At 37.1% G+C, this 18,231-nt stretch overlaps 1 protein-coding gene and 1 pseudogene across 1 annotated transcript; one reads left to right on the forward strand and one right to left on the reverse strand.

Annotated features, from left to right (window-relative positions):
- Nucleotides 1–582: 582 nt before the first annotated feature.
- Nucleotides 583–11,392, reverse strand: IBSP (integrin binding sialoprotein). The gene is made up of 6 exons (XM_068975751.1): nucleotides 11,339–11,392; nucleotides 11,195–11,245; nucleotides 11,022–11,099; nucleotides 6,862–6,927; nucleotides 1,650–1,823; nucleotides 583–1,080 (listed from the first exon to the last, which is right to left on the reverse strand). Exons 1-6 carry the CDS (start codon nucleotides 11,390–11,392, stop codon nucleotides 583–585), a joined length of 921 nt encoding a protein of 306 aa, XP_068831852.1.
- Nucleotides 11,393–17,516: 6,124 nt separating this feature from the next.
- On the forward strand, nucleotides 17,517–17,936 carry LOC138082094 (histone H3.3A-like; annotated as a pseudogene).
- The last annotated feature ends 295 nt before the right edge of the window (nucleotides 17,937–18,231 follow it).

The following is an 18,231-nucleotide window of genomic DNA, read 5'->3' on the forward strand; positions in this document are numbered from 1 at the left end:
GTCTTCCTTCCAGTCTCACCTTTTTCCATCCTGAAGCTCTCATTTTTCTTCATAATTATAACACATCTGAAGGGTTGCATTTTTATTTGTGATAAAATCCATAGATACAATATACATACAGGTCACATAAAAATACATGACAGTGATAATTAAACCTAATATACAGTGACAGTGTGATTAAAGAACTGCACATTTATTGTATACAGTGTCACTAATGTTAGTGAATCTAATCTCTTCTAAGAAGCAGCTCTTGCACAGAATATGTTTTAGCAGTTAGTGGAAACACATTAAAATTACTATTTATAGGACTACAGCCTCAAAATACTTAATCACACATTATCTCATGCATTGGTTTACCACTTGATGAATGGCCCTGATTTACGACCTTTCAATAACATAGTAGGGAAAAGCAATAAGAAGCCCATTACTTGCAGAAACAATTATAGAAAACCACTTTGGAACAGTAGCACCATTCCATATTATAAAATGCACATTTGTTATATTGCACCTTCCTGAGTTGAACTTTGAAAACGGTAGCCACACAAAATCCCAGAAGGGGTGAACTCATCCCAGTCTGGGCCTTCACTGGTGGCTGTAGTAATCTTGACCATCATAGCTGTCATAGCCACGCCCTTTATAGTAGCTATACTCATCCTCATAGGCTCGATAACTGTCCCCACGAGGATCTCCATTCTCACTTTCATAGATTTCATACCCATTGTCATACTCGTTGGTGCCTGTTTGTTCATACTCCCCAGGGGTGGTGGTTTTCCCAAACGGTGGTGGGGTGGTCCCATAGACCTCCTGGGGTGGGGTTGTAGATTTAAACCCGCCATTTGGAGAAGTAGTGGTCTCTCCAGCCACTGTGGTTCCTTCCGTACTTTCTTCTTCGCCTTCTTCCTCTCCGTTATCCCCACCACTGCTGCCATGGCCGTTGTCTGCCTCTGTGCTGTTGCTGCTGGTGCCATTTATGCCTTGCTCATTATCATCCACTTCTGCCTCATTTTCTTCCTCTTCTTCTTCCTCTTCTTCTTCATCACTCTCATCCTCTTTTGTAGCTTTCGTTCCTGTAGCCCCAGCCTATAAGGAAGAGTTTGAAAGAATTCAAATCTAGGTGTGAAAAACATAAAACTTAAGGCCATTGTTTCATCCAACACAAGCTTTCTGTACTGACATCTTTGTACTACGTGTAATTCTGAATTGAAAACAGTTTAACTTACAAAGGAACTGGCGGAGGTGTTAAATCCAGAATTAATACCTTTGTCATTGGATGCTGATGGAGAAAAAGCCACTTGATAAGTCTTTTCTGTGGGAGATGCTTCCTATAACTTTGCTACCCACTTTCTCTGCCTTGGAAACCTCTTCCCAGAAATGCAATGGCATCTCTCAGCACTTTTTATCCGTTGCTAAGATGCTTGGCCTTAGTCTTCTGTGATAATGTTGAAAAGTCAGTGTAAGAACACGGGAAGAGATCTTGCCTGGGAAAAGATCTCTCCTTATTTATTTGTAAACAGGGATATTGTACCTGCTCTTCCTTTTTTGATCAAGTTAATGAAGAGAATATAAAATACTCTAGGTATAGCATCAGGATAACCTCAGACTTCAGTAAAGAAAGGAAAGCAGATTGAACATTTTGGAGGAATTGTTACCTTCTTGGGAAGCCGGATGGCAGCTAGACCTATGTGTCCAGTTCCAGGTGTAATCTCCTCTCCATAGCCAAGTGTGGTAGTGGAAAGGGTGCTGTTCTCAGCCTCTGATTCTTCGTCTTCATTTTCATCAGAATCTTCATTCCCTCCATTGTTTCCTTCTTCATTTGAAGTCTCCTGTTGAAAATGTCCAGAGCAAGAAAAAATTGTTTTAGCTGAAAGTTAACTCAAGATTTGTTGGAGTCATGAACCATTATTGGGAAAATAACAAAGGCTGATGGTTCCCCTCAGCCATCTGGTTGCCCAGTGTTGACACCTCTGCTTCCTCTTATGCCAGTTCCAGTTCTCACTGCTTGGAACTCAAAGTATTTTCACCCTATTTACCGCACTATGGTGTGTTTTAGATATTTCTGTATTCTACTTAATCAATTCAAAGTATTTATGTAATAATTACAGCACATCTGACTATATGGTATCATACCATATATAGCTTAGGCTCTTGAAGTCTTATTAATAACTACAATGACATAATAGTATATTAATTATTGTATTTGCTGACAAATAAGCTGAGAAATTTAGACTTATTTTCTTATTCCCTAGAGCAGCTTTGTAAGGTAAGATTATTACTTACACTCTTTAGAAAAGGAAAGTGAGCTGAGATAAATTAAATAATTAACGAAAGTCTTATGGTGAATGATGAAAGTATATCTTTCTAACTAAAAGAAAAATTGAGCCCTTTTGTTGTACCATGATGATTTTTTGATGAGGAGGAGGATTTATGTGAATTGCCCACACTAAATCTAGGATGTTTTTATTTTAAGGAATTTTTTTTTTAATATAGAACCTCCTCTCTTCAAACAAGTTAATTGCATGTCTTCTGTACTATAAGAAAAAAGAAGTGAATGTATTTCATTTACTTTCAAGAGTATTTAAAGAAAAAGAAATACATTAAATTCAAACTCCATCTGCTAACATATAAGCCAGTTCTGAGCTATGTGCAGTATTCAAAAGATTCCATGATTTTTCTGTGAAATGAAGAAACTGAACACTCCAATGAATTCTTACTGATGTATTATGTTATTGTAGGAAGATATTTTCTAAAAATCACTACTCCTCCATGAATATTTTTATCATCTTCAGTATTTTACTGTTTTGTCTTTACTCCATGTTGTTAGGCAATAAACTGTTGACTGAGTTAATCTCCCAAAGTAATTCATAGCTAGTATTGAAAGTCAGGAATTCATACACAGAGAATTTATTTAGTTTAAATGAATACTACAGAAGTGAATTTATTTCAATGCACTTTAAAAGAGATTATATGTTAGGATAACTTTAACTAGGCATCTTATATTTTAAGAGAATGGCATTCTAACATGTATACTATCTTGTAAGAATTGAATCGCCAGTCTATGTCTGACGCAGGATACAGCATGCTTGGGGCTGGTGCATGGGGATGACCCAGAGAGATGTTATGGGGAGGGAGGTGGGAGGGGGGTTCATGTTTGGGAATGCATGTAAGAATTAAAGATTTTAAAATTAAAAAAAATAATAATAAAAAAAATAATTACAGAAAAAAAAAAAGACTTCAAAACAAACAAACAAAAGCCACATTTAGCTTTTCTTATTACTAAAACAAATTATGTCTGTTTCATAGATATGTAAATTTTACTGTTTCAGTGAACGCTTGGGACTACTAGAGTCCACCTCAAAACAGTCTCCAAGCTAAGTTTGTCAAATATTCCACAAACATCATACTGTTTATTTACTTTTTCATGTTTATATGCTTTAGTCCAAGAGACTAAACCTTTTAGGGGAGAAAGAGGAAAGCTCTTTTGGGTAGGAAAATATATGATTGGGTCCTTCACAAATGAAAAAACTGAGGTCCAGTGGGACAAATGACTAGCATGAGGTCAAAGGCATGGCAGGTCATTAGCAGCAGGGTTGTGACCACAGACCCAGACTCCCAATTCGCAGGATTCTCTATTTTCTCCTACAACACGCTTTCTTTTTCTGGTACTTTATTGAAGGTTGTCCTGCTGCAATGACTTAAAAAGGAAAGTAGGTCAAACTTTTAATGGATGGATGTGTGTTAGTGGCTCTGTTTTCAACTCATGTTCAACTCTTTGCAACCCCATGGACTATAGCCTGCCAGGCTCCTCTGCCCATGGAATTCTCCAGGCAAGAATATTGGAGTAGATAGCCATTCCCTTCTCCAGAGGCTCTTCCTGACCCAGGGATCAAACCCAGATCTCCTGCATTGCAGATGAATTCTTTGCCATCAGAGCCACCAGGGAAGCCCTAGGCCTCAAATATCTTTTTGAATAGAAAAATTAGCAGTCATTTGTCCTTGAGTGTGTTATTAACCCACCAGAATGACTAAAATGACTGAAAGAAACATGTGTGGATGAGAATGTAGAGTTGATGGAATGCTCCTATACGGATAGTGGGAATTTATATTAGTATCTCAGCTGTGGGAAGCTATTGGTGACATCTCCTCAGGGTGAATATATGCAGACCTTTCAACATACACATTTCATGTCTAGGTAAAGTGGCCGCCAGAAATGAATGCATGTGTTCACCAGAAGGAGTACTAGAACATTCACAGCAGCACTCTTTGGTCACAGGCCAAATCTGAAAACTCCTTAACTGCCCATCAACAGGTTAGCACATTGTGATACACAGACATGATGAAATACTGATATTGAGAATAAATGGTTTACAACTACAGAATCATATGAGTCAGTCTCTGAAGCTGAGAGTGAAAGAGACTACATGTAAAAGAGTATATGCTGCATGATTCCATACATATATGTGTGTATATGAATGAAACACAGAGCCAAAAACAATCTTTCTGATAGGAGTCATCCTAGCATTTGCCCTTGGTGGGGGCTGGTTAATGAATGGAATGGAATGCAATGCATGTGCTGCTTTTTCTATAGGTTCTGGGTAATACTTACAGTGTTTGATTTATGAAATTTCAATCATCTACAAACTTATGATAATTGTGTTGTGTATATTGAAAGTGAAAGTCGCTCAGTCGTGTCTGACTCTGTGACACCATGGACTGTATAGTCCATGGAATTCTCCAGGCCAGAATACTGGAGTGGGTAGCCTTTCCCTTCTCCATGGGGTCTTCTCAACCCAGGGATCGAACCCAGGTCTCTAACATTGCAGTCCGATTCTTTACCAGCTGAGCCACAACGGAAGCCAATGTGTCAATAAAACTTTAAAATATGAGACTGGATAATTTAGGAGAGGGGTAAAAATGTATGATCATAAAGTAGAAAATAGGCCTAAGCACCTGTTCCTGGGAATACAATTCCTGGGGACTCTGTATTTAACCTAAATTGCCAATGAAATTTTAGAGAAGAGATGGGGAAAAAAGAAGTTCTAAATTCTCTTCAGGATGGAAGACTAAAAGTTTTATTCACATCGCTTTCCTTTATCACTTTGAATGAATGGTCTTTGGAGCATTTATTCCTCTGAAGTTCTAAAACCAAACCACCAAATATTGACTTGGCACTAAATATGTATAAGAAACTGAGCTGGGCAGTGTGAAGAGATGCAAAAGAGATTACAACACTGTTCATCCTCAAAGCAGGGGCTGTAACCTGTGGTCTCAAGTGTCCTGGATCACGGGGAGTTTGCAGATAAGTTCTGAGAGGACTAGAAATGTTCACAGACTGTTGGGAAAATTTGAGTAGGTGAGATTTCATCGGAGTCCTGAAGGACTCTTAATCTTCCTCCATCCCCAAACACCATTACAACAAATGAAGAACCATTGCCAAAAGGTATGCAATCCAATTGGGAAATCTAGTTGGTAAGGCAATTTTACAGTCACTGTACAGCAAACAGCTGTAGTTAAATGGATTACCCTAGCTTAGTTCTTGTGTAAGATTAGTATGTGGAACTCCAGGCAATGGGTGGCATTTTTCCTGGTAATGGCTTGACATTCTTGTAAGGTCTTCCTTTAAAAGCTATTGGGTTTAAATTATGGTACTGAAAATGTTATTTTATGGTTTAAAAAATTAAACTAATTATTTGTCACTTTTAAAGTTCCCACACCACTTTGTTTTCAGGATAGTAGACATTTATCCATGATCCATTTTGGACTGTCATTGTCCCTTCATAAATAGCACCTAAGAATACCTGAATTTAGAAGGTTCTCAAACCAGTGGATAGCTATAATTGACTATCCAGGAAAATGTACCTAAATAGTAGTTTGCATGGGCAAGGATGTCAGCTGTAAACATGTTAGTACAATTTCCAGATTATGTAGATGAATTTTAGCCATGAACTACACTAATTTGTAGTACTGTATAGGAAGATATTTCTACATCTTGAGTATTTGCATTTCTGCAAGGACATGAATTTTATTATTAGACAAAAAGACATATGAAATTCCAATTAAAAAGAACAACCCTACTGTGTGAGTCAAGAAAGGGAGATGAGGCACTTCCCTGGTGGTCCAGTGGTTAAGAATCTGCCTGCCATTTCAGGGGACACAGGTTCCATCCCTGGTCTGGGAGGATTCCACGTGCCACAGGGCAACTAAGCCCATGGGCCACAACCACTGAGCCTGCTCACCGCAACAAGAGAAGCCACCGCAAGGAGAAACCCGAGCACTGCAACTGGAGTAGCCCCACTCACGACTAGAGAAAGCCTGCACACAGCAACAAAGATCGAGCACAACCATAAATAAATAAACATTAAAAAAAAAAAAGGCAGATGAATCACAGTAACACTGTAGAGAATCTAACTTTCTTATACTACCCACTCATCAAATTGAATTTTTAAAGTTCGGTCCTTATAAACTTCGTGCAATACATAAAACAAGTATTGCACTAAGTTTAGGATTATTATGTATTTATCTTTTACCATCACCCTCTGTCCATCTATAAATGTAAATAATGCTTTCTTCCTTTTTTTCAGAATCAACATTTCTTCCACTTAAAATGGAGATACTTTTGTATTCATGTACCACTTATAGATAACTTTAACCCCAAACTGTAATAGTGTTTTAAACAGATCGTTTTAGTTCATTTTAATTTAAATAATACCCCCCTTCTCCAAAATAGAAGACTGAGGGCAGTTGGTAAGCTGGCAATGGCTATTTGCTGAGTCTAAGTTACAGGAAACTAGTTTCCTATTTATTTATTTTGTGCTGCCTGGTTTGTTATGGGGAAAAAAAAAAAAGACTGCAGAAATTCCTTACCTCTTCTTCCTCCTCCTCTTCTGAGCTATCACCATTTCCATTTTCTTCAGATGAGTCACTGCTGCTCTAAAAAATATGTATACATGAATTCATACACATATGAATATATGTACATATATATTTATTTACTTAGAACCGTTCTCAGCTACTGTGAGAAAGATATGAGGCGACTAGACATATACAAAATGAGGTTAGAGGAAAAGGGGAATTTTACAGTGACCAAGATATGCTTTGAAATACTCCATTTTTAACTTCAAAAGTATTGACAATATGTTGAAACATTTTGTATGTAAAAACTAGAGCAAAGAATGGCAGAATGACTTAGCTCTGAGAGAATGAGAGGATTATCTAGTCTAATTTTTTTATTTCACAGAGAAGGAATCTGAAGCTCACAATGGCTGAATTCTCCAACCAGTTAAGGCAAATCTTAAGCTATAACATAGATATCATTGTTTCATTTTCTTTATAAAATATGAATGAAATGATAATTAGACTTATTACAAAATATAAATTGTTGTGTGCTAAGTCGCTTCAGTCGTGTCCGACTCTGTGCGACCCTGTGGACTGTAGCCCGCCAGGTTCCTCTGTTCATGGGATTCTCCAGGCAAGAATACTGGAGCGGGTAGCCACGCCCTCCTTCAGGAGCTCTTCCCAACGTAGGTATCTAACCAGTGTCTCCTTTTCTCCTGCACTGCAGGCAGGTTCTTTATCAGTAGCACCACCTGGGTGATTTTCTTAAATGAAGAGCTCTCCTGGTGAATTTAAATTAGACTTTGACTTGAAATTAAATTTGCATATAATTTTAGTACCTTTTAATCTAATTAAAGCCATTCCTAAATTGAAGTGTGTGTGCTATAAAACTTTATGAGAGAAAAATTCATACAAGAGATATAAGTTATATAAGAAGAAAAATGAATTTACCTATTTAGGAAATTTATGAGTACCATTTCTCTAGAATGCTCAATATTGAATGAGAATAAATTAAACCAAGCAGTCTATATAAAAATAAAAGTTAATGAGCTTCACTATGTTTTTAAAAATATTTTTGTATTTATGTATTTATTTATAAATAAATATTTATGTATATTTACAGTTCTTAGTTGTGGCATGTAGGGCCTAGTTCCCTGACCAGGGATTGAAAGCAGGCCTCCTGCATTGGGAGTCCAGTCTTAGCCACTGGGCCACCAGAGAAGTCCCAACTTTGCTACTTTTTAAAAGGAAATGCTAATCCCAATTGAATTTTCCTTCTTTTTCCGCAACCACTATTTCTCCTTGGTATAAGTAAAAACCCAACATAAGATTCTATCATTTTCTGCCCTGCAAGTTTATCTTTGATTCTGGTGACTTGTGAAGTACGGTGGGTCTTAGAAAACATAGCTATAGAAGAACCTTAGGGTGAGAGATCAGTTGAGGGAATATTTATGTCCCAGTACTGCTCAGGTCTCTGCCTGTTGGGCTCATTCTTCAGGTGGCCACGCCATACACCCAAGGAAAGGAATGCTTCTGCCCTTGAGCCAAGAATAACCTTGGGTGGAAAAGAGAACAATTAGACTGACTCTTCCACTGCCATGACCTTAATGGCTGTGCTTTCCCCTAGCCCAGAGGTGAAAAAAGCATAAGGTTCTATTGAAACTATTTCTATTTGTTAGTTAAATTATATATAGAGAGAACAGCTTATTTGTGTAGCATATTTTGTCTCAGCAGGAGTGTTTTTTTAATGTAATTAAGATTTATTCAATTTTCATACAACAGCAGGATAAAAATTCTATTCAAGTTCCCATAGACTATAAACCAGGAAACTCTGAAACTTATCCAGGGACATAAAACAAGGTACAAAAATTTCAAGGTACAAAAACTTCAAAGGTGTTGAAATCATACTCAGTGGGAGTGTTTCCATCATTTTACAAGCTTCCTCACCCCTAGCTTCCATTCTACTTCAACTACATCACTCTTCAATTAGTATTTAAGGACAATTTAAAAACTGCTTGAAATGCCTTGAAGCCTCAGCATTTTTTATTTTTCTTTCTTTCAGTGAGGCCTTATTACCAAGTTGTACTAAGTCCTACAGATCCTTCTGGAAGTCTTTCATATACTCCTTCCAAACTCTGTCCTTACTGGATTTATTCAATTCCAGAAGACACATTCCAGGTGTTATACTGATAATCAGAATTATAGCAAGAGAAGAAGTTGGAAATATGGGCAGTTTTTCCATGTCAAGTACTGTGATAACTGAGATGAGTCTGATAAAAGAAATATAAGATAAAATCCTTGCTGTCTAAGAGTTCACACACTAAGGACTAATCAAATCTTTTAATCATAAAAAAAAGTTTCCTCAATTCAAAATGCTTAGGGTATTAACCTTATTTATACTTCCATTTCTATAGCCGAGCAGATAAACTGCAATAGGTTGACAGCCTGGCAATCAATGTATTTCATGCATATTGGTATTTTGGAAATGATTATGTATAAACAAAGATTCCACCTGAATATAACATGAATTTCAAAGTCAATGAAGCTTGATGATTTGGGGGGTGATAATCTGGGTACTAAATACTTAATAGACTTAAGAAAATGAATAATTAAGAGCTATGGAAGCATATAAATAGACATGCAAGGAGAAACATCTTGGAAATCAAACTTTGTAAAGTGGAACAGTAGATCATCGATACTAGCTCAGACTGTTAGATTGCGAGATATATTTTATTGGATTCTATTTTACTTAATTAATTTAGTTTTTCTTTTTAAAAAAATTTTTGTTGGAGTATAGTTGATTTACAATGTTGTGTTATGAATTCTATTTTAAAACAACTCTCTTATTTACAAATTCTACATTGCTTGAGATAGACGTTACTGCATATAGTCTGTAGCAATTTTGAATATTAAAGATCTGCTTAAAAATCTGTGAAGTTTGGGTCTATCAATAAGGAAAAATATAACCTTTCCTAATATCTTTTCAGTGTGGACATTTGAATTGGACCACATGTATATACCTGTAAAATTTTCTACATAGGAATATCTCTAAGTATATGATATTTTAGAAAAGTTGAGGAAGTGGTCCAAAATTTGAATATATTATCATTTAGTTTAAGAAAGACAACGAAATTTCAAATGAGCACTGTTATTTATGGGCAAACCAAAGAATGGAAGGCAATTCTGAAAACCCACAATGCTTGTATCAACCATGCTCATATTTCTGCGGCTACACACATTCCCCATAATTATTATGGTGCTAGAAATACTTTAAAATGATCATTTCCTATCATTGTATGAGTTAGAAATGGGTTAGCTCAACATATGGCAGGATGTTATGCCAAGCCACTGTGCTGAGGCATAGTTTTCGGCGTCCTGACTGCTTTTAGTGTCTCAGAAGTCCTGGGTCAGATGGTGCATAATTGGTGCCCTGAACCCAAACTGTATAGTAATAAAAATAGCACAATGCTGGTTTGTTGTCTATTTAAAATCAGCACCACACCCTCTAGTTTTCAGAACCCTCTTCACAGGTAGTAAACCAGTATAAACAGAAACTCTTATTTTTAGTGGTTCGTTATTTTTTGTATGTTTACAAATTTTAAGAGTGTTTTGTTTTTCTCACAAGTTTTTTAGTTCGCTTCATGAATTTCTCTCTTTCCTTTGCGTTCTTGAGCCATTCTTATTCTAGTGAATTACACAGGTCAAAGGTTAAGAAAATCTTCAGCAAACCATAGATTATCAGGAATTTTGTAATGGTCTTTGTTGTTTATGAATTCATTTCCCCCTAAATTAAAGGACTCTACATTATTGGATATAAAACAGCTATATGACAGTATTGAATCTACTATAAAATGGCAGTTTGTGGCTGCATCACTGACTTAAATGTCAACAACTGATAAAATTGTCCACTTTGTCAGTGAATTAGTCAAAACACCTGAACTCGATCTTCCATGGTGTGTGCTTTCATTGTATCTTTCTAGACTGGGCCCAAATGAGTTTATTCTGTGTGCGTGTATAGCTCTGCTTTATAAGAAAACTTGGGAATAAACTTTATTATGTTAAAAACAGACTGCTTTAGCAAGTGGTCTTTCTGGCTGAATTTCAGTGAGAGTTGAATTTAGGTGTTTTGTAGTTAAATTCAATCCCTTTTCAATTATAAGGAGTGAGAAAAAATTAATTTTTATACTTACTTGAACTGCAAATCGTTTTAGAGCAGGATAAAAGTAGGCATGCCTATAAAGATAGTATCGGGGCCTGTACTTAAATACCTGCATGAACACAATAAATGATATATTCATATTTCATGTACAATAAATCTAGAGTAAGTGTAGTCAAACCAAGGAATTATGCTAAAATTAATTACCCCATTTTCTTCAGAATCCTCTAATTTGGCTCTTCGATGCAAATTTTTCATCTGTTTAAAAGAGCAATCAATTACTATATATTCTCTCTTTAATATCAAAAGACAAAAAATGGAAATAACTATAGGTTTTAGTAAAGAACTTACGGAAAGAGCACAGGCCATTCCCAAAATGCTGAGCAAAATTAAAACCGTCTTCATTTTGGTGATTGCTTCTGGAATTAATGAAGTGGTAAAGTTAATGAGTAAAACTAAGAATGTACCTTTTCTTCACATACTAGGGGATGTATTTAATTTTCATTTTTTGTCCAATTAAAGTTTTGACTAACTAGGACCAAATTTCTGCTTTTGTTTTAAAATTGTTCCTTCTATGTAAGTGGTAGAAGACAGACTTTATCCATCTATTTGAATAATCATGAGTTCCATATTTGGTTTTAACCTATCTGATCTGACTTGTAAATGAATATCCATTTCATCACTGACAGAGTTTGAATGTTTAGTGTGTTTCACATTGGGGTGAGGAGGCCTTATAATACCATTGACATGGAACACCAACTGGTGTAGTTATGTGACCTGTTTGTTTTGTTTATAATTAAAAACTAAGGGAAAATTTGAATACATTTGAATGATTACTTTTATGCCAGTTATCCTACAGGCTCTTTCCAGCATCTATATAGTTTTTAAACTAAAAGTTTGTTTGTGCTATGAAGACTAAGAGCCATTTTTCCATGGCTATCTTAGAATACTTGAATTTTTATGTGCGTGAAAAATCCATGATATGTGAAATATCATTCTCACAACGTGTAGCACCCTAACATCCATGTTTAAGGAGGAATCTATGAGAAAAGTTATCAGAGTTCATCTTGGGATATCAGAGGCAAATTTCCTCAAATTACATTGTTCTCCAGTTCCATTTAAGCTTATAATCACTGGTGTGGGAGATTGTTATGGAATGGACGTGGGCCTTTCCAGGGTCAGGGTGATAGTCATGTTGATTCTATGGAGGAATGGAAGATGCAACTCTCAGAATAGGAGTAGTTTTGTAAGCAGTCATGGGGTTTGCAGCCTTGCAAAGATCTCAGTTCCACACAGATTTCTCACAGGCAAAGGAGAGCAATCGTGAAGTCCTATCCTAATTTTATTCTGTTTGATAAAAATCCTAATTTAATAAAAGTTGAACAAACTTTGCTGAAAGCCACCAACACACTTAACTGAGAGAGTTCTCCTCCAGAGTGACAGCTTTGGCAATGTTTAAGAGCAGTATGTAATGGTGATCAGAATTTCCCCATAAAGACACTGGGAGAAGTAATATTTAAAAGATATGAAATCCATGTCATATACTATATCTGAAAATAGATTCTGCATTTTATCATCACTGGTCATGATTTATCACATCCTTATTGAGTATCTGAAGCTAAAATAAACAATACACAGGGGAAGGGTAGAGGCCTGGAAAAGCTGTCTTGCGTCCTCTGTCACCTGTCTTTGTGGTGGAGTGGGTCTTTGATTTTGTTGCTTGTTAACTTGCTCACAGTCCTGTCTACTTTAGTTCTTGATGGCCACATGAGAATAAAGAGACTTTCCCCTGAAGGGGACTTGTCTGTTTAAGAAGCTTTCATTGCTATTGAGGTTCTCTAAATAATACTTTGAATTTGGCCATTCTTGATGGAGATTACTGCTCTGTAGCTTTATGAAAAGAGTTCGAATAATCACAATATCTTAAAGAGCTAAAAATGTAAATACATAGAACTGTAGAAAGATTTTGGAGTATAAAATTTCTCATAACAAACCTTAAAAACAACTAGATGAAAATACAACAGGAATAATATAAAAAGAACCAAGTGACTCACCTAGGCAGCAATCGGCTGCCTACATAAATCTCATTTTATTTACTTTGTGATTCATCAAGAGCAAAAGACCTCTATAGTGCCCACTACTAACCCAGACAACAATTCAAAAAATTTTAAAGGATTGTTTTGATAATCTAATTGCAAGTTTTTATTGGGAAGAGTATGATAAACTAACAGCATCATGTATTTCCCTAGTACTATGCATTTTTCCATTTGGATTTTAGAGCTATAAGATGTTAACACTTTGAAACCAAATATATATTTTGGAAAATATTGTTTATAACTGAAGTACAGACTAGGCAACTGATGGAGAAATCAACATACATCGAGACATATTTATAAATGCAAAATAGTATTCCAGTTAGGTTACCTTGAATGCATTAGAATGAGTAAAAACAGTTATCTGTAAGGTACAGGGATAGAAAGTAGAAAGCATAATTTTCTAGTTAATGTATATAATAGTAAGATCTTATTTACAAGCATAGGTTAATAAACTTAGCCTTTTCAAAAGAATCTAAAACCTGAGGTACTAGTTTAATGATAAACAAGTGTTAGATTACATAGCAATTCTCTACAATGTGTTAATATCTATATTTAAATAGAATGTTCAAAACCATGCCCAGAGATGTGAAATGCAGAGTGTCTGATTTATAAGACAATGAAGTTGTTATATTAAACCTTACCTTTTGCAGTCCTGGAGTGAGAAGGCAGGCTCCCAGGAGTGAGTAACACAGATTGAATACTCTCTCTGCTCTCTCACTCACTTATTCACTTGCTCTTGCGGGCTATAAACTCTTTTTTGCCTTCCCACAGCCAATCACTGTCATGGCCAAAGTGATGTCAGAATGTAGATTCTCACCAGAAAACTCCCGAAATTCCACACTTTTTCAAGACACAAGCTCAGTTGAATAAACATGAACTGTGGTTCTAGTGCCAAGAGGTTTGCATTGTGGAATTTAATTGAAGGTTAAGATGAAGATGAATAGTTTGAGTTCTGAATATATATAAAAATATACTGGATTTGAATTAAAATAAATAGTAAGAGATTTAACTATTTAAATTTTTCATAATTATACAAATTTTCACTATGTTGAAAGGAAGGAAAACTTATTGTAATCAGATACAATCCTACATGATTAGTTTAGTAAAAAAAAGAAAAAGAAACTGAATAATAAAAGATAGGAGCTAATAAGCAATTAATACTCTAAAATCAATTATTTTATATATTCAAATAGTGACATAAATTTGGTATAATTAAATGTCAGAATTTATAGAATATATTTCCTGAGATATATTGCTGAGTATAAAATTTATGCCAAGTTTTTGAGAATCCTGCTACTGAGAAGCAGGTTGCACTTTTTGGTCTGTAAAATAAACCACTTTAGACTATCTACTTATATGGTCTTTTTCCGTTGTATAAGAAATGTCACCTCAGTGTATTTTCCTGGGCTTCTGTATACCTCTTTTCTGTTCATTTTCACATTTAATTTTTTCCCATGGGTATAGAAAACAATGATTAGAGCTGGCAAGGGTGAGCTGTTGTTATAGAAATGATTCATAGAAACCAGACACACAAGAAACTGATTGATAAACTAAAGTACTGAATTTTTTAATTTGCAAAGAGAAACTTAGCTTAATAGCTTGCATATTCTGCTTGTCCAGTCATTAAACCTTCCTCCGACTGTGAAGTCTACCTGAGAAACCAAAAATCAATAAATACTAGTTTTAAGCATATGTGCCAGTCACCCTGTTAGATGCTTTGGATAAATTGTCTTTGGTTTTAGAAAAGTTGTTTAAAAGATATAGACTCATAGTAAAGACAATTGGATAAGCTCTAAAAATTCAACTTAACCTCATCTTAGTTCAATTTGCCAAACTTTAAATTACTAAACTGTCCACCGACCCAGGACAATGGAAAGCAAATGTTCCAGGAAGGAGAGCCAAAAACAAGACAGATCCTGTCTTCGTCTTTAAAAATTTTAGAATCTGCCTCCATTGCGGGAGACACAGATTCAATCCCTGGGTCAGGAAGATCCCCTGGAGGAGGAAATGGCAACCCACTTCAATATTCTTTCTTGGAAAATCCCATGGACATAGGAGCCTGGTGGGCTACAGTACACGGGGTCACAGAGTCGGACATGACTGAGCAACTGAGCATGCATGCTTGTGTAGACGGATCTGGGGCAGAGCAGTCAAAATATATACAAGGTTTAGAGGTGCTATGAATGTATGGTGTTTTAATTCTAAATGACAAATGAGCAATGGAGCCAGGCTGTGACATAAGAATAGGAATTTACTATACATAGATAAGATGTTATCAAGAAGGAAGAGAAAAAACATTCTTGGGAATGAGTTTAAAGGATATGGAAACATACGGAAAACATACCAACAGCATCTAGTATTCACTGAGTTCTCTCATGCTAGTTCTTCATTTGTGCAATTTTACTTATCCTTCTCACACAGAAAACAATTCTATGAGATTATTCCCATCTACAGGTGAGGCAAATGAGGCCCAGGGATGGTAAGTATGCCTTGGGGTAGATGGCTAATAAATGGGGGAATCTAGAAAAGGTGAGTTTTCATTCCAATCCCAAAGAAAGGCAAAGCCAAAGAATGCTCAAACTACCACACAACTGCACTCATCTCACATACTAGTAAAGTAATGCTCAAAATTCTCCAAGCCAGGCTTCAGCAGTACGTGAACTGTGAACTTCCTGATGTACAAGCTGGTTTTAGAAAAGGCAGAGGAACCAGAGATCAAATTGCCAACATCCGCTGGATCATGGAAAAAGCAAGAGAGTTCCAGAAAAACATCAATTTCTACTTTATTGACTATGCCAAAGCCTTTGACTGTGTGAATCACAATAAACTGTGAAAAATTCTGAAAGAGATGGGAAAACCAGACCACCTGACCTGCTTCTTGAGAAATCTGTATGCAGGCCAGGAAGCAACAATTAGAACTGGACAGGAAACAACAGACTGGTTTCAAATAGGAAAAGGAGTACGTCAAGGCTGTATATTGTCACCCTGCTTATTTAACTTCTATGCAGAGTACATCATGAGAAACGCTGGGCTAGAAGAAACACAAGCTGGAATCAAGATTGCCGGGAGAAATATCAGTCACCTCAGATATGCAGATGACACTACCCTTATGGCAGAAAGTGAAGAGGAATTAAAAAGCCTCTTGATGAAAGTGAAAGAGGAGAGTGAAAAAGTTGGCTTAAAGCTCAACATTCAGAAAACGAAGATCATGGCATCTGGTCCCATCACTTCATGGGAAATAGATGGGGAAACAGTGGAAACAGTGTAAGACTTTATTTTTTGGGGCTCCAAAATCACTGCAGATGGTGATTGCAACCATGAAATTAAAAGACACTTACTCCTTGGAAGAAAAGTTATGACCAACCTAGACAGGATATTGAAAAACAGAGACATTACTTGCCGGCTAAGGTCCATCTAGTCAAGGCTATGGTTTTTCCTCTGGTCATGTATGGATGTGAGAGATGGACTGTGAAGAAAGCTGAGTGCCAAAGAATTGATGCTTTTGAACTGTGATGTTGGAGAAGACTCTTGAGAATCCCTTGGACTGCAAGGAGATCCAACCAGTCCATTCTGAAGGAGATCAGCCCTGGGATTTCTTTGGAAGGAGTGATGCTAAAGCTGACACTCCAGTACTTTGGCCACCTCATGCGAAGAGTTGACTCATTGGAAAAGACTCTGATGTTGGGAGGGATTGGGGGCAGGAAAAGGGGACGACAGAGGATGAGATGGCTGGATGGCATCACAGACTCAATGGATGTGAGTCTGAGTGAACTCTGGGAGATAGTGATGGACAGGGAGGCCTGGCATGCTGTGATTCATGGGGTTTTAAAGAGTTGGATGTGACTGAGTGACTGAACTGAAGGACCAAAGTCAAGTCCAGTTCTAGAGTCTACTTTTAATCACTACGTATCCTTGCTGGCATGTTGAAAAAACTTCAGTGATTCAATAGATTGCAATATAGTGAGTGGATGTAGGGACAGATGAGTTTGGTCAGATAGGCAAAGGCCAGATGAGGGAAGGGGCTTAGGCTGCACTAAGGGGTACAGACTCCACTGTGGAAATGAGAGAATCCCAAAAGATTAAAGCAGAAAAACAATATATTTAGAATTGAAGTTTGGAAAAATCTTTTGTTGATAAGGCAGAGGTGGATTGAGGGAAGCAAGATTGTTGTGGAGGGGGGTACCTTCAAGAAGATATTTTAGTGGTCCATAAAAGCAACAGTAAAGGTCTAAACTAAAGCAGTAGCTGTGGGGAATGGAAAGAATGGAGCAAAGAAAAGTGATGTTAAATAGATAAAAGTAATAGGACTCAATAGGCGCAGAGCGGTTTGGTCGTTCGTTGGAGAGAGTTCGTCCAGTGTTTCAGCTACTGCGGCTCTTTAGGCAGCAGCGGCGGCGCGGTGGTCGGAGAAGCAGCCTAAAACTTCGGCATTAAGTAAAAGAAAATGGCCCGAACCAAGCAGACTGCTCATAAGTCAACGGGTGGGAAAGCGCCCCGCAAGCAGCTGGCCACCAAAGCGGCCAGGAAAAGCGCCCCCTCTACCGGCGGGGTGAAAAAACCTCATCGCTACAGGCCCGGGACTGTTGCGCTTCGAGAAATCCAACGTTACCAGAAATCCACCGAGCTTCTAATCCGGAAACTGCCTTTCCAGAGGTTGGTGAGGGAGATCGCCCAGGATTTCAAGACCGACTTGAGGTTCCAGAGTGCCGCCATCGGCGCGCTGCAGGAGGCTAGCGAAGCGTACCTGGTGGGTTTGTTAGAAGATACTAATCTGTGTGCCATCCACGCTAAGAGTCACCATCATGCCCAAAGACATCCAGTTGACTCGCCGGATACGGGGAGAGAGAGCTTAAGTGAAGGCAGTTTTTATGGTGTTTTGTAGTAAATTCTGTAAAATATTTCGGTTTAATTTGTGACTTTTTTTGTAAGAAATTGTTTATAATATGTTGCATTTGTACTTAAGTCATTCCATCTTTCACTCAGGATGACTGCAAAAAGTGACTGTTCACAGACCTCAGTGATGTGAGCACTGTTGCTCAGGAGTGACAAGTTGCTAATATGCAGAAGGGATGGGTGATATTTCTTGCTTCTCATGATGCATGTTTCTGTATGTTAATGACTTGTTGGGTAGCTATTAAGGTACTAGAA

Source organism: Capricornis sumatraensis, chromosome 7 (genome assembly GCF_032405125.1).
Source record: "Capricornis sumatraensis isolate serow.1 chromosome 7, serow.2, whole genome shotgun sequence".
NCBI classification, from domain to species: domain Eukaryota; kingdom Metazoa; phylum Chordata; class Mammalia; order Artiodactyla; family Bovidae; genus Capricornis; species Capricornis sumatraensis.

What these genes read in the sequence shown, in the direction of transcription:
- IBSP (XM_068975751.1), bottom strand. Translation starts at nt 11,392, where the DNA reads ATGAAGACGGTTTTAATTTTGCTCAGCATTTTGGGAATGGCCTGTGCT. An exon ending in GAATGGCCTGTGCTCTTTCC is followed by an intron (nt 11,246 to 11,338) that starts GTAAGTTCTTTA and finishes TCTTTTAAACAG; the next exon opens with ATGAAAAATTTGCATCGAAG. An exon ending in AAGAGGAGGAGGAAGAAGAG is followed by an intron (nt 1,824 to 6,861) that starts GTAAGGAATTTC and finishes CATTTTCAACAG; the next exon opens with GAGACTTCAAATGAAGAAGG.